General features: G+C 38.0%; 2 protein-coding genes across 8 annotated transcripts in view; one reads left to right on the top strand and one right to left on the bottom strand.

Annotated features, from left to right (window-relative positions):
- Positions 1-7,343, bottom strand: part of git2a (G protein-coupled receptor kinase interacting ArfGAP 2a) — a 43,824-nt gene extending 36,481 nt beyond the window's left edge. For 2 of the 4 annotated variants that reach the window (XM_052097935.1, XM_052097956.1), the window contains exon 1: positions 6,930-7,343. In XM_052097935.1, coding sequence (XP_051953895.1) covers positions 6,930-7,011 — 82 coding nt within the window. In that variant the 5' untranslated portion in view covers positions 7,012-7,343. The remainder of the gene's footprint in view (positions 1-6,929) is intronic. The other 2 variants (XM_052097942.1, XM_052097951.1) reach the window with 1 other exon arrangement.
- Positions 7,344-8,998: 1,655 nt separating this feature from the next.
- On the top strand, positions 8,999-23,187 carry ankrd13a (ankyrin repeat domain 13A). Of its 4 annotated transcripts, none has more exons than XM_052101293.1 (15): positions 8,999-9,526; positions 10,059-10,194; positions 12,794-12,918; positions 14,452-14,497; positions 14,596-14,739; positions 14,925-15,114; positions 15,214-15,280; positions 16,794-16,875; positions 17,057-17,118; positions 17,234-17,364; positions 18,285-18,442; positions 19,135-19,296; positions 19,491-19,684; positions 19,773-19,822; positions 20,946-23,187. In XM_052101293.1, exons 1-15 carry the CDS (start codon positions 9,419-9,421, stop codon positions 21,139-21,141), a joined length of 1,851 nt encoding a protein of 616 aa, XP_051957253.1. In that variant the 5' UTR covers positions 8,999-9,418; the 3' UTR covers positions 21,142-23,187. The 4 variants fall into 4 exon arrangements, with proteins under 4 accessions (XP_051957253.1, XP_051957245.1, XP_051957262.1 ...); XM_052101285.1 differs by having other exon boundaries at positions 9,000-9,526; positions 19,773-19,834; XM_052101302.1 differs by having other exon boundaries at positions 9,001-9,526; positions 19,509-19,684; positions 19,773-19,834.
- Positions 23,188-23,589: the final 402 nt, after the last annotated feature.

The following is a 23,589-nucleotide window of genomic DNA, read 5'->3' as shown; positions in this document are numbered from 1 at the left end:
TCTTTTTCCACCTGGTGTGAAGAACACAACCCATTTTTTGGTTGCAACCCAGCAGTTGAGAATCACTGCTCTGCTGCACATAAAGGCCTGAAGGCTCTATCAGAGATACCCCACCACAGACAAGCTCAACAAGACAGAATCCTCATACGTTAACACTTGTCATTGGCCCTCGTCATTCATGGACGCCCCATACCAAGTTGTTTTTTAATAGAATATGTCACAGACTCACTCCTTCACTGAGTCATGATTCCAAATCAGTGAAAGTGAGGCCAATAACACTAGTGGTATGACTAATGTGCCTGAGCAGCCCTAGACGTGTTTGTATTTTCAGCATCGTATTTTCTCCAACCCTTCCCCCAACTTGTCCCAAGGGCAAATTGCGGCCAACTAGCAATTTCACTTCCTTCAGAAAAAATTATGCGAGTCATTGCTTGGGAATGTTAGAAAGAACTGAGAATTTTGAGGATTTTATTTTCACCCAAGGACTGATTACAAGCAAAAACTTTTATACAAGTAAATACTGTAGATATTTTAATAACATTTGTGTCATAAAAAGTTCATTTTTAAATCTTATGTTTTCTTTAAATGCAAAAGCTATAACATTACTTCAAAGAAGTGCTGCACAAATAATTGAAATAAGACTGAAAATCGCAATATGACATTGTGCAATTATTAAACCTCAAAGTGCTGGCATTTAGTTTAATAAAACAAATTATCTGCTCGCTTAAAAGTTTGTGCGCTGCTCTGTCTGTATTGTGCATTATTACAGAGTTTTCAGAGTGGTCCTATGCTCAAGAGTAAAACATGTGCTCCGAGTTAGTTTCCATTTGCATTCATCTCGTATTTAAAGTACTCCAGATTCACTTTAATTTACTTATTTTGCATAATTCCAAGTATTTCTGGACAGATGAGGAAATTACGTTAAAATAAGGAGCACATTATATAGCTGTTGTGAATTCAGCAACACAGGAATTCTTGTGCAGTTATCTGATAATATTTTTGAAAGAAAATATTTTATTACAGAAATGCATTACTATATAATAATAATAATCAATATAATATTGAAGTTGACTGAGTTCCAAAGAATAATGATGATGAATAGTGGGATGAGACCCTATCACAAAGTGGACAAAAACAAGTACACAGTGGACAGGTACAATGTGAATATGATCTCTTTGTTTCATGTTTTATTTATTATTTGTTTATTTGTGGCTGAAGTGAAAAATGTCAGTTTGGTTCTTTTTAAGATGACTGAAGTGTGAACCCTCAAAGAGTAGCCTAGAGCCAAAAGTATGCTTTGATCAGACGTGGATGCTTAGGACGCGTGATGCAAATCTAGTCATCAGCAGAGTGCGAGATCCCTAAACACGCAGAGCCCGATTTTTTTCTAACCGCGGCTCTTTGAACGCACAGAATGTGCATGGGCCTGGGATATTTGCACTAATTAGTGGGTCCGCAAGGTGGCAACACTTACATTTTGAGCTATTGCAGTCACAAAGATGTAATCACCTCTAAAAATTGGGAGATGAAGGTAAAAACAACAACAGTGGATGTTCAAGTCAAGAGAGCGTGTGTGTGAGGAGGTCTGAAGATACCTGCATTTGCAAAGCTCGAGTCTGAAGGAATATAAAGACACCTTTATGGGTCTAAACTCTTGAAGAGAAAATACTGTGTTTCATAACAGTCATAGCGTGCATGCGCTAACTGCCTCTGTATGCTCTCACAGTTACAGTTGTAGTCAGAAGTTTACATACACTTAGGTTGAAGTAATTAAAACAATTTTTTTTAACCTCTCCACAGATTTCATATTAGCAAACTATAGTTTTTATAGTTTAGGACATCTTTTTGCATGACACAAGTAATTTTTCCAACAATTGTTTACAGATAGATCGTTTCAGTTTTATTTGACTATATCACAAATCCAGTGGGACAGAAGTTTACATACACCAAGTTAACCGTGCCTTTAAAAAGCTTGGAAAATTCCAGAAAATTATGTCAAGCCTTTAGGCAATTATCCTATTAGCTGCTGATAGGCTAATTGGAGTCAATTGTATGTGGATGTATTTTAAGGCCTACCTTCAAACTCAGTGCCTCTTTGCTTGACATCATGGGAAAATCAAAAGTAATCAGCGTAGACCTCAGAAAAATATGTGTACTTCCACATATCTGGTTCATCCTTGGGAGCAATTTCAAAAAACCTGAAGGTACCACGTTCATCTGTACCAAAAATAGTATGCATGTATAAACACCATGGGACCACGCAGCCATCATACCGCTCAGGAAAGAGATGCATTCTGTCTCCTAGGGATTAGTTTGGTGCGAAAAGTGCAAATCAATCTCAGCACAGCAGCAAAGGGCCTTATAAAGATGCTGGAGGAAACAAGTAGACAAGTATCTATATCCACAGTAAAACGAGTCCTATATCGACATAACCTGAAAGGCTGCTCCGCAAGGAAGAACCCACTGCTCCAAAACAGCCATAAAAAGCCAGACTATAGTTTGCAAGTGCACATGGGGACAAAGATATTATTTTTTGGAGAAATGTCCTCTGGTCTAATGAAACAACAATTTAACCATTTGCCATAATGATCATTGTTATGTTTGGAGGAAAAAGGGTGAGCCTTGCAACCCGAAGTACACTATCCCAACTGTGAAGTATGGGAGTGGCAGCATCATGTTGTGGAGGTGCTTTGCTGCAGGAGGATCTATCACACAATAGATGGCATCATGAGTAAGGAAATCTATGTGGATATATTGAAGCAACATCTCAAAACATCACCCAGGAAGTTAAAGCTTGGTCGCAAATGGATCTTCCAAATGGACAATGACCCCAAGCATACCTTCAAAGTAGGGTTGCAAGCAACGGTATGAGGTTTTCACGGTACGTCTCAGAAACGTTATATGGTATTAAACATCAGTTTCAATGACCTTTAAAGGAGTGAAAACAGATATATGGTATTACACATCAGTTACAATGACCTTTAAAGGATTTTTTTTGTTGTTGAACAAAAGCTTTATTATAACTGAAACTTGAAACAATTTTCTTTTAATGGAAGTATGTGTAAAAAAAAAAAAGTGTCCCTTTTGAAAATAAATAAAATAAAATAAATTGAATAAATAAGAAAGCTAAAAGAATTAAAATAATAAACTGAATTATAAACATGATAAAAAAATAGCATGTAACTATAACTTACAACTAAACACGTTAGTTTACAAGTTAGCATAGCATGTTAAATTAACTACTAAATGAAAAATAACATCAGCTGTGTCAGCTTAAAAGTAATGTCCTATGATTATTAACAATTAACATATACTGTAGGAGCGTGACAGCACAGCCAGACTGCTCCTGGCTGTTTCTTTAACTCAGTGGTTCTCAACTGGTTTTGCTTTAGGACCCAGTTTTTTTATGGGTAATCAGTGGGGACCCACCATAGTAAAAACATAACCTGTATTTAATGTATCCTGGGTCACATTTCCATTTATGTTGCATAGTTTTGTTCATGGTTTTCAAGTTCAAGGAAATGCATCAAGGGACATTATTTTTGTTGTTGATGTAGTGACTGGAAGTTTTCTCTCCCCCTTTTAAAAATTGAAGAGCATATTTACTTATATGTGCCCATTATTATCCTGTTTAATTCCTAATTTCAAAAATAATTCAAACAGAACATGAATATTACACAGGAGGAAAGGCTCCTCATTACCATGGTAAGTTCAGTGTAGCTAGTCTTAAATAATAATAATAAATTATAGTATTTTTGAAAATATAAGTACTAGCTGAAACACATATTGAAACTTTAACTACAACTGCCACTGTTGATATAAAATGAGATCTAATAGATTCTAACTTTAGATTATTTAATATGAAACTATAACATTGTCAAAACATAACAGTTACTTTTACTCATGTAAAATAGTGAAACAATTTTGTAAAGGTAATTAAATACAAATCACTGCATAGCACAGTGTTGCTCTTTTCCTTCTCAATGCGGTTTGGCATATCAGGGCTGCCTACTGTTTGAGAGGTTCGACTAGAAAAGTCTCCCTAGAATTGAAATTGGTCACAAAAGTTTTTAAGTCTGCTCTTCGCAATATCGAGAGAAGCCTGGTTGTTGCACGTGAGTGCCAGAGAGAAGAGTAGATCATGATTGCGAGCTGGTTCTGTTAAACTCCTGTGAATGTGCAGATGAGAAGCCTTTTGCTGATTTCAAGATTATCATTCAATTTGCCACAGCAGTACTAGGCTATCTCTTGGGCGGCCACAGAAATATCTTCAATGGGAGAACCATGGCATTGTTCTTTCCCTGCCATCCGCGACCCAGTCCGCAGAGACCTGCGACCCACTTTTGGGTGGCAAACCCACCGGCTGAGAAACTATGTCAGACCCCTCCTCTGACACACTGCATGTGTGTGTGTGGTGCAAGTTGATGAGTCTGACAGGCAGTTGAGGAGGAAAGGAGATGCGCATGTGCAGGTGAGATTCTCCGTCCGGTTGCATTTTTTTTCTCAATATCGTAGATAAGCAAATGTACATGGTATGTACCTTTCATTTCGTGGTATTCCGTGAAACCCTACTCCAAAGTTGTGACAAAATGGCTTAAGGACAACAAAGTCAAAGTATAGGAGTGGCACACAAAGCCCTGACCTCAATCCGACAGAAAATTTGTGGGCAGAACAGAAAAAGCGTGAGCGGGCAAGGAGGCCTACAAACCTGACATAGTTATACCAGTTCTGTCTGGAGGAATGGGCCAAATTTCTGTCAACTTATTATGAGAAGTGTGTGGAAGGCTACCCAAAATGTTTGACCCAAGTTAAACAATTTAAAGACAATGCTAGCAAATACTAACAAAGTGTATGTAAACTTCTCCGCAACTAGTTTTGTTTTTCATATTACAGTTCAAATCGCAACATGATTGCGATCGCAATATGATTTTTTTTGTCCAAATTGTACAGCCCTACATCAAAGCCATCTTTACACTGCAAAGGTGGCACAGAAGCAGCAACTGAAGTAACATTTAGGTGCATTTACACAGGAATTACAATTGCGTAATTAAATGATCTGAGATTCATGTTTTACATATAACAATACAAAACATTTAATATTAAATTATACTTTTAAATATGAAACTATAAATTATAAATACATGCTCTATCATGACAACAACAAAAGCTTAAGGAAGATCTGATGCTGCATTTCATTTACACAGAACCAAAGCAGATTCAGAACTGCCTTTGATACTAGGGGCTGAGGTGGGTCAGAGCAGGCATTATGTACCTGTAATGTAATAAACTCTCCCAAAATGGCCATCGGGACATCCTTACAGTTAAGCCCTGACAGATGATTCAAACAAGGCAGAAAAATGAATCAACTTACACAAATTTTTTTTCAAGTGGGACTGAAAACATGCCTGTTTACTGTGTAATGCAGCCAGCTTCCCATACTTAAGTTATTGATTTGCAATTCACAGCCAGAGTGAGGGATATTTGAAACTGCAACTGTATCAGACTGTCAGAAAGATCAACGATCAGAATTAAAAACTGATCCACTGATAAGCTGAGAGTGCACAGAAGCAAAGTCACTTCCCTTCAAACACAGGAAGTATAACACAACAGCTGCAAAGAGGCAAGGGCCAAGAATCAAGCACCTGGCACAAGCATAAGTCCCCTCTCACCCTCATTCTCGCTCCCTCTCTTTGCTTTCTGTCTGAACCAAGTGCTCCCCTTCAAGTGCTGTTGCAGCTAAAATAAAATCCCAGTCCAGAATTACTAAAAATATTCACACCGTAACAACAACTGCCCAATGATACTGACATGCTGGGGCAGCTCAGGCCAGCTGGCGATTGGGGCGTAACTAATCAAGGGGAATCAAAGCCAGAGACAGGCCTTCCCTCATAGGACAAAAGTAAGCCATATTTCATAGTCCAAGTACCAAACAGGTCAATCCCAAAGGGTATATTTCACAAATTGTTTCAGTCTATAAAATTATTTTGAACACTATTCTATAATGGAAATTGTGGATTATCATGTCTCATGTCAGGTATGGAGCCTGGAGGTCATAAATGTGAGTGTTTCAAGTTTAAACAAGCACCATAGGACTGAATCTGATTTTATTATTTATAGTCTTGGTCAGTGCATTTCTTTCTCTCAAGTGCAGTAAATGAACTGTATTTGAACATTATAATGAGGACAAGAATGTGACCATTTATTTTTGCTCCAATGCTTGTGTTGGTTAGACTAATCAACAGGCCCCTTGTGGATCAGTAAAATACATGTATCTATTTATCCCCAGAATATAAAATATAGAGTCAATGGTGTATAAGATACATATAAAATAGAGTGCAGCATCAATTGAAGGAGAGAAAAAAAAAAAAGAGCCAGGCCAGTAGAGTTGAGTCAACGCAGCATATAAAGTGACTGTGTCTCAAAACCAAGTGAGCTTCCAAACTAGACAGCATTTTAGGCATCATAAGAGCATATAATTGCGCATTTCTGGGCGTCAAATGCATGCAGGAATCAGATGAGCTGACCTGGAACGCACCTATGATGCCTATGTTGCTGTCTGGGTAGGGAGCTTACTAGTTTTTGAAAAACAACCAGGGCTGCGTTTTCCAAAACCACCGTCAGCCTAAGTAGATCGTACAAACCATCGGCGCCTACGATCAATTTAAGCTTGTGATTGCAATGCTTTTGGTGAAACCCAGCCCAGGGCCACGACATCATACTCCTAAACACTTACAAATCAAGAAATCTTACACCTAAATAAAATTTTATTGCGACTAGAGGCTTGCCTGAAAACGTATCAGAATGCAATATATTTAAGATAAATGTTACTATTCCCTCCAATGAGTTATTATTTTCATCTGGCTGTCAAATGCAAGTTGTCAGCTATAAAATCATTTATTAAAAATCTAAATTTAACGGACTATACTCACCCGAACTGCTGCAATCCGCACAAACTTCGCTATTTCGCAGCCGTTTCGACATCCTTGTCTCCGGGAACGTGGCTTTTACCATATATAATCTAGACCACAATATCCACGGGTGAATTTAAAGCATGCACCACCGCTTTGACATAATGACCGGATTCGTATAGTGTTGTTGTATCACAGAAAGAGGATCGCGTGCCCCAAGAGGACGTGCATACAGAAGAGTTAAACGCGTGCATTCGTCTGCACTGGGTGCTGGATATGAAATAATGTATGTCTAGCTTGAATTTAGGACAGGCAGTAGAAGCCCATGTCAAAATACATTAGAAACTACACTACGGAAATGCTTGCCAGCAACCCGTCAGATCGCAGTACAGTGCCATCTGTCTTACCTGAAAACACATTTGAGTTCATAGTGACGATTAATTAGCTTTCTATCGCTGCCTGACACGCAGTGGAGAGACGCGACAGTGCAGCGCGTGATATATTTCCTCAATTCTCATCCGTTTATTCACTCTCAGGCGGTTCTAGGATTACATTAAATATTCCATTCTGAAATAATAAACCACATTTTATGTTTGGCGTATATTTATAAACTGGCCAGACACTGTTGTCAATTATATTTAACGCATATGGGACGTGATCTATATAGCATAAGGGGCTGTTCACACTGAAATCGTTCTTGCGCCAAAAAACAGAACAATTTGCAGACCGGAACGCAGTTGTCTTGATACCCGTTTTAAAAGTTGACGACTTGACACTTCGTCTAAAAACTCGGCACTGCTGCGTGAGACGCTTAAAAATAGGGAGACGTGGTGCAACGGTCTAAGACGTTTGTCTGACATTTGTACTTAGAAAAACAATTGAAATACGGCGCCAAAACGTGTTCAATTTGAACGAACCGTCCCTTTACGCGTTTGTGTCCGCGCAGGCGCAGACGTGCTTCAACCGATCCCTACGAGCCAGAGCCCTTCTACCCTGACCTACAGGCTTAGCATAAAATAGACCTAATCAGCCATGACGTAAATTTGTAGGCGAAGCAGCAAGTCTAATTCACCATGGGTTCCCTCTAGATTTTCCTTTGTTTTTCGACCTATGAGTAAAATTAGGTATTTGGTAAACACTACTAGAATATACGTGGACGTTATTGTTCTACAAAATAAATTACACACTTTCATACCTGAAACGTGAATTTTGAATCTGCTGAATCTGCCATTTGTGTGTGCGTGTTTATTTTAAGCAATACAATACAGTTTCAAACTTCACGTTTGAGGTACGACTGTGTGTAATTTATGTTGTAGAACAAAACGTCCACGTATCGTCAAGTAATGTTTGCCACATACCTTATTTTACTCATAAATTGAAAAAACACATACATTTTGTTTTTAAATAAATAAAAACCTAGGAAAATCCAGAGGGAACCCATGGCGAAATCTCTTCCGGTTTTTGGACTACAGCCTGAAAAGCTCCAAAAGCATATCGCGGCGGACCGTGGGTGATACAGTGGCGAGGACGATTAAAAACAAAAAAAGGATGACAATGAAAGAGATGCGTCAGTGTGCTGTTGCTGAGTAAACTGCTTTTGTAAAGATCAGCTCGTCACTTAATGAATTTTCCCCCTGTTTGTGAATCTTTAACGTGTTTTAAACTAAAAAAATATTTTTGGAATTGACTCTGTGTTGAGTTCAGTATGACATTTTATGTTTTTATAAGTGAAGGCACGGGCAGTTTTGCAACAGTTAGGTATCAGTTTACGGCTCTCCACATTCATTTGTGTGGTCTCCGCAAACAGTGACTTGCTGTCGTAACATTTTAGTTGACCGTTTGCTCTATCCTAGCTGCAGAGTTTATTAAAGAATCTCTGGAGGCGTGAGATAGCGAATTTCAGATAGTACCACAATTTGCTAGATTAATTATTAAATCGTTTAGTGTGAAAACATTCAAAAAAAGCATTTCTACTTTTTTTTTTATTTAAGTTCTAATAAATTCACACAAAAGCACAGTTTGACTTGAGCAGACTTTAGCCTCAGATTTATAGTACAATCACCCCTCCTACATATGAAATGGTTCAGTCGGACGTTGGGCTTGCCCATTACATGTTTTTTAAATGATGATTTCTCATTTAAGATTGTTTTACTTAGATAATTAGATATCGCACTTTTTAATTAGAATTTTCTTTACACATTAATTAGAAATGGAATCAAACGCAAAAGCTGGGAGAAGCGTTATTTGTGGAATTACTTCTTACACCCCCGCCCAGAATAGTGTCAACCTGCCACTTCCTTGTTTTTCCAAAGTTTTATTTGGATAAAAGTTGGTTGCGTTTTCGGCGTCAAGCTTTCTAAAAATCCACCTGTTTAACCGTCACAGTCAGTGTACATTTAGCTATATTCAATTAAACGCATGAAGAGCGTTAATGGTTCGTGACAGTTGCTAGCTCGCAGGCTGGCTCTTGATTTTGCAACCAAAGTAGCGGAGAGTTTGATCGAGGCAGAATGCTTTCCGCCAGTGCTGCCAGCGACGAGGATTTCAGCCTCAGGTTTCCACTGCATGTCCTTGTCTGGGAGAACGACTACAGGAGGCTGGAGAACGACATACAGACGGTATGCGTCAAATATCTTTCTGTAAACGCTGATGTATGTAGTCTTTGCAGCTAGTAGTAAAGTCATTGGTCTGCAGCTGTCTGTCTCTAGCGTATGTCAAACATGCTTGTCATTTATTTAACCATCTCCTGCATTGCAGTTGGTGCTTCACTAACTGACCATCCACTTGTTAACTAATGACCCAGCGCATTTCAGAGTGTTACATTAGAAAGTTAGTGGGCTTTCTGGTGGAATAGCAGTACACTGAAACAATGGATGTCATCACATGCTTGTCATGTATATAATCTAGTCTAGTGAAAATCAGATCCTCATCAGCTTTTTAATCCACTTGTTAATCACATTCCCACTGTATTGAATTGCACTAGAAAGCTGGAGATCTCACCCTAACATCAGTAGAGCTTACTGCACTATGCTGTAGATCAAAGAGAAAGTAGACATGCCATTTCATTGCATTTCAATTGGTTGCAATTGCATGCCTTGTGGGTGGAGAAAAGTTTTTTGTCTGTGATATGTCTGTTTACACTGCTTTTAGAATAACATCGAAGAGGTTGATCCAAGAGGTCGAACCCCGTTACATCTGGCCGTCTCGCTAGGGCACCTGGAATCGGTGAGAGTGCTGCTCAGACATGGTGCGGATGTTACCAAAGAAAATGGCAAACATTGGACAGGTGAGAAAGATTTGCATTTATAGTTGAATTCAGAAGTTTACATACACGTAGGTTGAAATCATTAAAACACATTTTTTAACCACTCAACTTTGTGCATTACTCGAGTAATTTTTCCCACAGTTGTTTACAGATAGATTGTTTACATACACTATGTTACCTGTGCCTTTAAGCCGCTTGGAAAATTCCAGAAAATTATGTCAAGCCTTTAGGCAGTTAGCCAATTAGCTGCTGATAGACTAATTGGAGTCAATTGGAGGTGTAACTGTGGATGTATATTAAGGCCTACCTTCAAACTCAGTGCCTCTTTGCTTGACATCATGGGAAAATCAAAATATATCTATTTATAAATAAATAAAAATAAAAATATTTGAGGACCTCCACAAGTTAGGTTCACCCTTGGGAACAATTTTCAAATGCCTGAAGGTACCTCGTTCATCTGTACAAACAATAGTACGGAACTATGAACAACATGGGACCACACAGCCATCAGACGCATTCTATCTCCTAGAGATGAACGTAGTTTGGTGCAAAAAGTGCAAATCAATCCCAGAATAACAGCAAAGGACCCTGTGAAGGTGATGGAGGAAACAGGTTGACCAGTATTCTATACCTGCAGTAAAACTTGTCCGATATCAACATAACCTGCAGTGCTGCTCAGCAAGGAAGAAGCCACTGCTCCAAAACCACCGTTAAAAAAAACAGACTACAGTTTGCAAGTGCACATTGGGACAAAGGTCTTACTTTTTGGAGAAATGTCCTCTGGTCTGATGAAAAAAAATTGAACTTTGGCCATAATGACCATCATTATGTTTGAAGGAAAAAGGGAGAGGTTTGCAAGCCAGAGAACACCATCCCAGCTGTGAAGCATGGGGGTGGCAGAATCATGTTGTGTGGGTGCTTTGCTGCAGGAAGGACTGGTGCACTTGACAAAATAGATGGCATCATGAGGAAGGAAAATTATGTGGATATATTGAAGCAACATCTCAAGACATCAGCCAGGAAGATAAAGCTTGGTCGCAAATAGGTCTTCCAAATGGACAATGACCCCAAGTAAACCTCCAAAGTTGTGGCAAAATGGCTTAAGGACAACAAAGTCAAGGTATTGGAGTGGCCATCACAAAGCCCTGACTTCAATCCGATATAAAATATGTGGGCAGAACTGAAAAAGCATGTGCTAGCAAGAAGGCCTACACACCTGACTTAGTTACACCAGTTCTGTCTGGAGGAATGGACCAAAATTCCAGCAACTTATTGTGAGAAGCTTGTGGAAGGCTACCCAAAACGTTTGACCCAATTTAAACAATTTAAAGACAGTGCTAGCAAATACTAACAAAGTGTATGTAAACTTCTTACCCACTGGGAATGTGATGAAAGAAATAAAAGCTGAAATAATGAATTCTCTACTATTATTCTGATATTTCACATTCTTAAAATAAAGTAGTGATCCTATCTGATTTAAGACAGGGAATGTTTTCTATGATTACATTTCAGGAATTGTGAAAAAATGAGTTTAAATGTATTTGGCTAAGGTGTATATAAACGTCTGACTTCAACTGAAGTTTTATCAGATTTAGATTGTCGATAAGACTACATATGGTTGCAGTATCAGTGCCATCAACATTGCAGTCTGCTGCATTCTGAAAAGTAAATTGCATTGGCCCTCACAGAACAGTATTATCACTATTACCACCACATTTTTTCTCAGTTTTTGTCATCTGTGGATTTTTCTAGCCAGTGAAAGCGTTTAATAACTCAATGACTCACAGTGGATCTTGTACGCTGACCTTTCGAGGATGCAGGTTCATACACTCTTTCAAAATGCTTACTGGTCATTTATCTGTTGTGTTTTATCATATGCGACTTTAAGTACATTATATAGTACAGTACAGCATAGGGACAATTTAGGATTAAGTGCTAAGAGATCTCAGTAACTCAAGTTCCTGAGTTGCCTCAACCTAGTTGTGAACCTGCACCTTTTGTTTTACCATTCAATTGCAAGGCTTACGCTCACTGAACACTTTATTAGGAACATTATCGTCCATAAAGTGCTCGACATGGTCTTCTGCTGTTGTAGCCCATCTGCTACAAGGTTTGACATGTTGTGCATTCCAGATTCTATTCTTCTCACTACAATTGTACAGAGTGGTCACCTGAGTTACCATAGCCTTTCTGTCAGCTCGAACCAGTCTGGTAATTTTCCATTGACCTCTCTCATCAACAAGGCATTTCTGTCTGCATCCATCCACTCACGGGATGGATTTTGTTTTTGGCACCATTCTGAGTAAACTCAAGAATGTTGTGTATGAAAATCCCAGAAGATCAGCGGTTACAAAAAATACTCAAACCAGCCCGTCTGGCACCAAAAATTATGCCATGTTAAAAAAAAAATCTAATTATTTCCCCATTCTGATGGATGATTTGCACATTAACTAAAGCTCCTGACCCGTATCTGAATGATTTTATGCATTGCACTGCTGTCACATGATTGGCTGATTAGATAATCACACGAATATTTAGGTGTACAGGTGTACATAATAAAGGGCTCATTGAGTGTGTAAAGGGCTGAAGAACAATTTAAAGCAGAAGGATGTCTGTGCAGTGCTGCAGGAGGCGGTCAGCACTGGAGATCCAGAGATGGTGCAGCTGGTGCTCCAGAGGCGAGATTTTCTCAAAGCCTCCACTGCGCTGGGTGGCGTTCCAGAGTTACTGTGCAAGATCCGAGAGGTGTGTTTATATAATTTTATCACCCAGATATTCATTCTTACCCAATTCCCCTCTCTCTGTCCACCCCATGTCTCTTATTTGCTTAATTGATGCCCTTAATATGCTCAATACTTTGATCTGCTTTATTATGATTATTCTCCTGTTCTCACACTACTTAATATTATGAAGTATTAATTTAATATTCACAGTCGTTTAAGAACTATTAAGACTCTTTCACATGACTCTGGTCGATGTTTCCAATTCATTAAATGCTATGGACCAAAGTGCCAAGCTACTGCATTACCTCCAGTACGGTGTTGCACACAGGTCATGCATTGTAACATGATGATGAAAGTTCAAACCATTTCAATTTTGAGCCCACTCTGAAAACCCCAATAAGTTGACTTTACTCAGTTGATTGAGGAAACTCGTTCTCTCAGTTGAATTTAGTAATGGCGTCTCTAAAACGTGTATTTTAGTTCACTTAACATAGTGATCATGAGAATGGACTTAGCTATTTACATTGAGGTAACTAGATGCAAGTAGACTTAACTCAGATTTGCTATTTAAATGTTGTTGTTTCTACTTAGTAATTGTAATTGAACGGAAATGTATGTCCTACAATACCACAGCTTAAATAAAGAATATTAAAACTAATTCTAGCTCAATCATTAAATAAACTTATTTCATCACAGAAATGCATTGACACCTGTCATGCAGTTGCACATGCTCAAAAACAGAGATAGTGTTAACGGGGTCCAACTTGACCAAAGGAGACACAGATCTCTCTAATGTTTACATTACAAGAAACAACTATTTACAACAATACAACATAAATCATACTACAAAAGAGCTAAAACCTCTATGAATTCTTAATAACAACTATTTAAATGTCCCAATATGTTCCTTTTGACCAACATAAACGTACTTTAATAATTCAAGGGCATTATGGGTATTTGCTTCTCAATAGTTTGAGTTATTAAGACTTAAAATCTTAAGTCTATGGATTTTTTAGAAAAATAAGTTCAAGGAACAAAGATATTTGAGTTATGAGCCCAAAACTTGACATTTCAAGAAATGTATTTATGACAAATATTAATGACAACTTTTTTCAGTAATGAAAACTTCAGGGTTTACAGTGCATTTGCTGCTGACTTTTTGAAGCACAGCTAGTGATTACTGGAAAATGTGTATGGCATATCATTAAAGATAGAATAAAGACTGATCATTTGTGTATCTATATGCTATGTCCAGAATGGCATATTACCATTCAACTCTTACTATTTCTGCAGTACTATATATAGATACCGTACTACAGAAATAATATGAGTACAATGCTGTTCCGAACTTTGCCTTAAGAGTTGTATGATGCCACAACTAAGGCATGTTGCGATTTTGATTAAGAAGTCTGTTTTGTTTGGTGTAACAATGGATTTTTTTCTGTTCTAAGCTCAGTTTAAACCATTTAATGTGTACATTTTGGCTTCTTGCTTCCTAAAAATCACGAGGCTTTTAAAAGGTGCTTTAGCGTAATGAAACCTTTTTTGTCCTCAGTCTCCAGATTTCTACATGGAGATGAAGTGGGAATTTACTAGTTGGAGTAAGTCCTTTTCTTCTCAGCCTATTTTCTGTATGTGAATCTTTGACTTTTATAAGATATACAATGATTCTCATCTACTTTTTTGTTTTTTACTTCAGTCCCTCTTGTGTCTCGCGTGTGTCCCAGCGACGTGTGTAGAATCTGGAAGAGTGGTGCCTGTCTTAGGGTGGATACCACCCTGCTTGGCTTTGAAAACATGACCTGGATCAGAGGAAGAAGAAGCTATATCTTCAAAGGAGATGGTTAATAACTCTCTCTGTCTTTCTGTTTGTATGTTAATGCATATGAATTTGGTCGTGTAGCTCCAGCAAGTAGCAATCTACAGTATTTTTGATTTGTATGCTTACTAGTGCATTTGTAATCATGGGGATGAATGGAGGGACTGATGTTTATGTGCAATTGATCAGTATCATGTGGACTTTGACAGACAACTGCACAGAGCTGATGGAAGTTAATCACGAGGAAAAGGTGGTGGACACGGAACGCTTTGATATATCACGGGAGATAGAAGATGTCACACTCGACTCCATGCAGCCTGCCGAACAAGAAGTAGCCAAGAGACTGACAACGTCCATTGTTAACACATACCTGGACACGAAGGACATTGCGTTTGAGAGGTAAAGCTCCATATTCATGATGCTGGATCTTTTCAAATATTATGAGAGAGAGTCTCCATGTCTAATGTCATTGAATGGGAACGTTTATTCTGTACTCAGGTGTAAGTCAGGTATCTGGGGTTGGAGGTCGGACAGAGTGGAGGTAGTAAATGGATTTGAAGCCAAGGTAAGCATATACTTTGTGATTTTGAATTATTATATCAGTAATAATCTCACAGGCTTTTTTTAAACCTGGTATTAACATCCGTCTCATGTGGCAAGTGGTCAGACAAGACACATTACTGTTTACATCTGTTATTTACAGTATATGTGTTTCCTGTTACCACTTGCAATTGGATTTCAGCAAGGGGAGGGTTTCTGAACTCATACATCCTTTAGCAGCATGTCAGTGTATTGTTGCATGTTGAAAAAGAACAAAAAACTAAAACACACAAAGTCAACACACTGCTGCTGTCTTTTTTTAAAGGAATTGTTAACCCAAAAATGAAAATTCTCTCATAATTTACTCACCCTCATGCCAACCCAGATGTAAACGGCTTTCTTTCTTCGGCAGAATACAAACAAAGATTTTTAGAAGAACTTTTCAGCTCTGTAGGTCCAAGCAATACAAGTGAATGGTGACAACTTTGAAGCTCCAAAAATAGTATAAAGGAAGCATGTCTTCTGAAGCGATCCAATCGATTTTGGGTGAGAACAGACCAAATAAAATGTTTTTTGTTATTTTATATAAATCTTGAAATCAGCAGTCTCCTTGACAATCATAATTTTAAATCATGCTCATGCCTAGAGACTGCAATGGCAAGATGTACAGTAAAAAGGAGTTATTGTATGGTCTTTTCTCACCCAAAACTGATTGTATCACTTCAGAAGACATTGAATCAACCACTGGAGTTGTAAGGATTGTTTTTATGCTGCCTTTTGGAGCTTCAAAGTTTTGGACACCATTCACTAGCAAGTAGGTATAGCTGCAGGCCGGAGACCTCCAAATGAGGGCAGAATTACTCCAAAATGGGGTGGGGTTTCACTAACTGTTCAGGTTGGGGAAAGGGTTAGGTTAGGGGCTCCCTATATCTTCAATGGCTATTTGGAGCTCATGCCCCTTTTTGAGCAATGCCTGCAGCTATACACTTGTCTTCACTTGCATTGTATGGACCTACAGTGGACCTACAGAGCTCTGAGATATTCTACAAAAAATCTTTGTGCTCTACAGAAGAAAGTCATACACATCTCTGATGGCATGAGGGTGACTAAATGATGAGAACATTTTCATTTTTGGGTGAACTATACCTTTAAGTTGAGCAATGGTTGATTGACAGGTGAGTAGGTGGTCCTTCATTGATATCTAGAACATATCAGGTCAGGTTTTTCAGTGTTTGCACTACAAATGCAATGTGGTTACATGCACTTTTGACTACATCAGTATGGGGTTTGAGTGTTTACACCTGTAATTACTTCTGACCACAATCAGATTACCCAAAATGGATGTTAATACCAGGTGTAAGCAGGGTTACAGACCTTGAATTCATTTTTGTAAATAGAATTTCTTCTATGCCAAAAGACAACAGGAAGAGAAAAGTAATAAAAATAAAAAGTAATTAAAGCCAATGTGTGACTATAGAGCAATGAGTTTCAGGACAAGGCAGTCTTTGTCCTATGGGTGATGATGTTGCTTTTGGCAGGTTTTTTCCGTGAACAATGTGAATGTTGTGATTCGCACTAGGACGGAGCACCTCACAGACGAGGAGAAGGCCAGGATAAAAAGTAATTGACCCGGTTTAAGATTTACACTAAAAATATCATAGACTGTACAGTATCCCTGCAGAACAGATAGTAGAGCTTTGAAACCCATTCAACTGACATTTTCAAGACAGTTTAGGATTCTTAGTGGAAGGTAACTGCACTCTGTTCAACTATTAATTACTGGTGCTTTTGATCACCTCAGGTGAAAGGAATGTTCTGGAATCTTTGCTCGGCACAGTAGAACAACAGATCGGTGCTCAAGGGGTAAGACAAGTGAACAAAACATACTCCTGCAGTTTCAAACTGAATTTATTCTCTTGTCTGTTTTACAAAAGCTGAATATATTTAATATTGAATTGAGTCCGATGTATGATTACAGGATATGACATTGGAGTTTGCCACAGCTACAAACCCCACAGCCATTACTCCAGAGGAGTACTTTAACCCCAACTTTGACCTGGAGGGCAGAGACATTGGCCGACCCATTGAGCTCTCCATCAGAACACAGAAGTAAGAAAGGCCCTTTCACTTGACTTCTCTTAAGTTAATTCCAATTAAGTATCTTGCTCTGCAAATTTTGTTGACCCAACTAGAAATGGTACAGTTTCAACAAATTTGTTAATATCATTTTCACATATCTATTTGTAAAATCTCTTCAGATAATCTGATGAAGTTCCAAATTTCCCTTCTTAGGAAAGGACAACCCGATCACATTTATAACATTTTCGGTGTTGCATTGTTTTTAATTTATTTAAAAGTCTGTGCCGAAGCCATGCTACTCTACAACAGTTTTAAGTAGTTTTTTTGACCATCTAAATAATCTGAAAAATATTAGAGAAGTATCTAGGTTGGATGATTTTATTTACCGGGAGAAATATCTGCAGGTTAAAATGTGTGTTTCAGAAACTTCATTTACATATTTTGATAGAGAAGAACCAATGTAAGTTTTTGACAGAAATGTGAAAAGCATAGTTATATCAGTGAAAAGGCTGAAAATCAGTGAAAATTTGGAATATTTGACGTTTTTAAGATAAAAATGCACATTTGAATGCTTAAATGAGCATTTGAATTTTGAATGTCTGCCAAGCACTAATGATGTCTTGCATTCTTGGCCTAAAACAGATGGTAGTAGGCCTACTATGGCACCGGTATAGGCTAATGTGCAACACATAGAGCCATCTATTGAAGGTTTTCTTTTCTTGTTTTACTTTAACTAAATATCTGAGAATTTGAACTGGGTAAATCTTTTAATTTAAAATTTTACATACATTAGTTAGCAGTCAGAAATGTTCTTTAACAATCGCTACAATTCTATATTCAATATTTAATTACAAAATAAATTTTGTTTCTCAGTCCTGTTGACAGTCCTAATCAATGACATAATTTTAATTAAAAGTCAGGTTGAGTTTGTGTTGATGAAACCCTCTCAGATTTAAAGGCACTCTGTGGATGAGTGAGGAGCATCCTCTGTCTTTAGTGGAGCAGGTCACGCCCATTATTGACCTGATGGCCCGCACCAGCACTCACTTCGCCCGACTCAAGGACTTCATCAACCTCAAGTTTCCCCCTGGCTTCCCTGTGAAGATTGGTGAGTAAATGTCTGTTTACTTTTCAAACTATAATTGACCCAACCTTTCAGCTTTGAAATTGAACCCAGTCTGGCATAAGGTTTGTATTGTAATTTCATGCCTCAGCTTGAATATTATCTAATGTAATATGCGGTCCAAGCATTTTAAAATAGCTAACAGACAAAACTACTGCTAGATACTTTTAATTGAATAAACATATGCAAAATATGTAGGGAAGAGGGGTTTGATATGAATTCACCTATATTCAGCTCTCAAAATTTGTCAAGGCTGCTGTCACGTTTCAAGCCTCAAATTAGGTGTTTTGTTGAAAGAAAATAGTTAACTGTTGGCTCTCTCCTTTGGCTGGGGGACTAACATTTGCTTTTTTGGGGGTGATTTGGCCTCTTTGATGATGTAAGGGTTGCGGTCCTCCATTTAGTCTTTGTAACTTTTCATTTTTTTTTTTTTTTTTTTATGTAATAGAAGGCCAAACCCTCTTAGGGTAAAATAAATATAAATAAATCTTGAGTTGAAGAGAGTCGATTATTGACAGGCAAATGCGACTAATACATTCTTTGTTTTTGTGTGAATGGCTTTAATATAACACCTGTTTCATTGAAATTACTTATGTAGAAGGCCATAATGGGAGAATAAAATGAACCTGTCAGGTTAATATTCTACAAAATGCCCATCATTTTTGTTGTTCCTTTAGAAATCCCACTGTTTCACGTGTTGAATGCCCGCATCACATTTGGAAACGTCAACAAATCCAGTACAGATGAGCCTCTGGACACCAACCAATCATCTTCTACGCCAACGCCTACAGAGGAGAAGTGTGGAGATGGAGAGGGCAGTCAGGCATCAGGTTCAGAAAGTGATTAATTTATTAATTTACCACCCACAAACTTAAGGTTAAAACGTAGACATACTTTGCCTGTAGTACATTTGGGCCTTAGTCACCCAATCAAAAGTTTATTTTGATGAAGCATGGAAAGATTCTAACAAAGTTTCGTCAATGCAGTTTTTTTTTTTCTTTTATAAACACAACATGTTATAAAGACAGCCTAGTGTATCTTTTACCTGCAGGACTTGCTCCGTTCCAGGTGTGTCCCTCTGTATTCACAACACCTGAACACTATCACCACAGAGGGGGCTACCGCCACTCAAACACACGCCATCACAACCCTACCAGTCATGATGAAGAGCTGCTTCAATACGCCATTCACCAGAGCCTACTTGAGTCTAGTGGACTTAATACACAGGTCAGAAAGCTTCCTGGATTTGCTTTTAGTACATTTCTTGATGTTGCCTGTCTCTAATAGGAGGTTGTTTGTTCCCTCTGGTTTTTAGGACACTTGGAGTGATTCCGATGGGATGCTGACACAAACTGTCGAGAACAGGTTGAGTGATGGGTAATTTTCCTTTTATTATAGTCCAATTTACCCAGAAATACATGTTTTTCTTTCATTTGCTTTGAGTATGTATGTTGGCTTGACAACACTTGGTTTAGAGTTTTTTTTAAATCCCTAAACAAGACCAAAATTTGTACTATCAGTGCTTTCAATCTACATACACCAAACAAAGATGATTGTTGATAAAGAGGTTTGTAATGCATTTTCAAAATGTTGTACGCTGACAGCGTGGTTACAGAGCACCTTGTTTCCTCTCTCACTGCGGCATCAGGACGCAGCATCACTCTTTCTTGCTTTATGTTAACTGTAACATGAAGACACAGGCTGTGTCTGAAAACAGGAAAATGCTGCCTTCGCAGGCTATACAATGAGGTAGAATGAAATAAGATGCTTTTTAAACTGTTCAGAGACCAGTTTCCTTAAGAGTTTCATTCATCCAAAAATGCTGTTGGTTAAACCATTAATGGATTAAGCAGCTGCCTACGTTTTCGGATGCAGCCAAAGTTAATGTAAAACAGCCCTAACAAAAATGTATCTCTGATCCTGGCGTCCTCCATCGGTGTTGTTGATTTCGTTGTTGTTGAGTAGGCCAGAAACGTTAGAAGACAAATGGTCTATACTAGATGACGTCACTATGGGGATTACTTTTGTGAGTGTGAATGCAAAAGAGGAATAGTTTTCTTTGGGTGTGCTGTTCCTCATAAGAGTTCTCTTATAGAAATTTACTAAGGAAAATGTACTGGGGCTGTAGGTGGGAAAGGGGCTAATGTGGGGGAAAACCTTTCCAACAGAACTACCTTCATGTTCACTGAAGATTTTCAGTGGAATTACTGTTCATTTTGCTGCTTCGTTATCCAGTTGAGTTGTTAACAAAAAAAGTTTTCTTAAACCTACTTTTAAATGGCTACACATTTTTATGTAATTATTTTCTGTGTACCCTATTTAATAATGAGATGTGCTGATACAATAAAGCTCAAATGCATTTTTCTCCGTGTTTCTATTACCGGATTTTAAAATAAGTTTTATTTTAATTTTAGCCAATAGCATCTTTTGCAGTTTTTGAAATTTCTTTGTACATTTCCATAAATTGTCTCATTGTGTCTTGTTAAAGGTCCGGTTCTGAGGGAGTTCTAGTAGATCTTAGTGACACCACACCTTCAAGCTCTGGCTCCACCTCTAGCCCCGACACTGACCTGCGATTGGCTATGGAGCTCTCTGCACGGGCACAGGAAGAGGAGGAAAGGAGAAGGAATGAAGAAGAGGAAGAATTAGAGAGAATTATACAGCTCTCACTAAAAGAAAAGTGACCAGTTAAGATGAGAGAAGGAAAAACAAAGGGAGTTCCTGTCATTGCCATTCAACCTTTTTAGTTATACCACTCCTAAGATTCATGCAGTTCTGTCTTGCCTCTGACAAACATATGACTACATTTATAGGTATGGATTTTCAAGTATGGAGGCGATCGGAAATATTCTGGTTCCTTATCCCAAAAAATTAAGCATGCATTTTATTTTTACTTTATTTGTTGATCACAGATTAATATCTTACAATTCATATGAGCTACACCTTATTTTCCTCCTCAAAAGAGGAGATCATTCAGTCTTTTTTGTATTTTACAAAAAAAATGCAGCGCTGTTGCTTTAAGATTATGTGGTAGAAAGGTAATGTGATGTCCTTGAAAGTCCAAACATGAACCTGCGTGTGTGTGTGTGTGTGTGTGTGTGTGTGTGTGTGTGTGTGTGTGTCTTGACAGAAACGGTGTGAATTTCGTTTGTGACAAACAGGAATACGTTTGTTTAGCATTAACATTAGCTTTAGATTTATATTAATACTGTATCTCAGGGTTCTACTGGTCATCAGTTGTCTTTTCCTTTTAAAACCATTTTAAATACAGCCAAGTAAAATGAGAGGTTACATTTTTATACAAAACAGTAGGGCAGTTCACCCAAAACTAATAATTTTGTCATCATTTACTCATCTTAATGTTGTTCCAAACCTTTATGTCTTCTGCAAGACCAAAAAAGGAGATGATGAGCAGAATGTTAGTGACTGACAGACTGATTTATTGTCATTGTATGGTAAAGAGCAGCATCAACATTTTTCTGATTTTCTCCTCATGTTCCACTGCAGAAAGTGAGGGTGTGTAAATGATGGCACAACTTTCATTTTGGGTGAACACATTTTTCAATGTGTTCTATTGACTTAAGACAACTGACTTAAGCACCTCTACTGTAAAGGCAATAATTCACACCACCGTGCCTCCCAGGATAAAAGAGGCACTCATACAGACCGTAATATTCCTGACATGGACTGTAAGATGCAAGCAAGTATGCCTCAAGCTTTTAGTCTTCCTAATTTGTTAAATAATACAATACAACAGCAAATACCACCATAACTATCTTTTAATGCAAAGCATGAATGTGGCAGTACTGGGTCACTTTTCTGGCACCAACAAAACCTCATTCTACACTAAAGCACTAGCTGAATGTGAAAGGAAAACCAGCCGAGTGTGTGTTTGAAGGTGTTGTAAAAATAATTTGATTGTGGTTGGACAGCATTGTTTGGTGACTTAGGTTCTTATGTGGTATAAATGTGGAAGAACCTGCCCTGCACTCTTCAGGAATCGATGCTGCAGTGGTACAACATTTTCCGGCTGCTTGATAGGGAGTCTCTCGCTGTTCCTTCCTCTTGTAGCTGACAGTGTTTTATGTTTTGTCACAATATTGTCTTGATGTCTTGAATGTCCTTTCTTTTGTCATCTTCTTTCTGTGAGTGTTTTTAAAGCCTAGTGAGACTCAAAAATGTCTAAGTATTGTCTTAGGGCTTGCAGTATCTCTCTTACTACTTTTGTATGACGTGTGTGCTTGAACTGATTTTGACAGTGTCCTCTGTCTAATTACGATATGATGTTAGTAGAAAGTCATTCTGCTTCACCAGGATGGTGGTAGTTCACATGCATTTCAAATGGGCATTCCTAATAGGTTATTATTTTTTTACAGGGAGTTGATTTAGGTTTCCTGTTATTCCTATGCTGCACATAAATAAAATGTAAAATTAATAAAAAGTTCTGACTATGAATAACAACACAACATTATTACTGGACACAGAATTCAAATCCATTCATTCTTTAAAACTTAACTTGTGATATTTTCTTGGGTCTAAGTCTTAACTCTAACTAATTGCCAAAATGTTTAATGATCTTTACTGTATCCGGGTTAGCAGTGGTTTGATTCTCGGTTAGTTGTCACACTGCAAAATGCAAGTTAAAATCCTGTCTGAGCATGTTGAAATCCTGAAGGCATTTGTAAACTTGATGTTGTTTGAGGAAAAGAAATATATATTTTTACTTTAATAAAAGCTCTTTGTTGACATCATTGCACTTTATTAACTATATAGCACACATTTTACATGACACAGGCAAGTTCCAAATTTACTGGAAGCTTCTAATAATAGGCTATATTGTAACTAATATAGACTCTGCTATGCTTCATGAGTTTGTCACACAAACCAACAGATGGCGCTGTTCTGATTCACAACAAGTCTCTCAGTAGTTTTGGGTTATCTTGAGTGCTCTTGTACCATCTGTGTTTTTCATAAACATATTAATTCATCCATCATGAATGTCTTCAAGCAAAAGTATGTCTGCTCTGGTCTTCCTTCTACAGTCAGCCAATTCGATTATGGCATCTAGACCTAGGCATCTGTGCATCACACCAACTGCAGTGAAATTTATCAAACATAAAGAAAAAAACTAA

This window comes from Xyrauchen texanus, chromosome 3, assembly GCF_025860055.1.
Source record: "Xyrauchen texanus isolate HMW12.3.18 chromosome 3, RBS_HiC_50CHRs, whole genome shotgun sequence".
NCBI classification, from domain to species: Eukaryota; Metazoa; Chordata; class Actinopteri; order Cypriniformes; family Catostomidae; genus Xyrauchen; species Xyrauchen texanus.
Note: the sequence above shows the minus strand (reverse complement) of the source record. Positions and strands in the feature narration are given on the sequence as shown.

Excerpts from the sequence above, each read along its gene's own strand:
- ankrd13a (XM_052101285.1), top strand. The coding sequence starts at position 9,419 with ATGCTTTCCGCCAGTGCTGCCAGCGACGAGGATTTCAGCCTCAGGTTT. Across the intron at positions 14,740-14,924 it reads CTATATCTTCAAAGGAGATG|ACAACTGCACAGAGCTGATG; the intron begins GTTAATAACTCT and ends GGACTTTGACAG. Across the intron at positions 18,443-19,134 it reads TGGCTTCCCTGTGAAGATTG|AAATCCCACTGTTTCACGTG; the intron begins GTGAGTAAATGT and ends TTGTTCCTTTAG.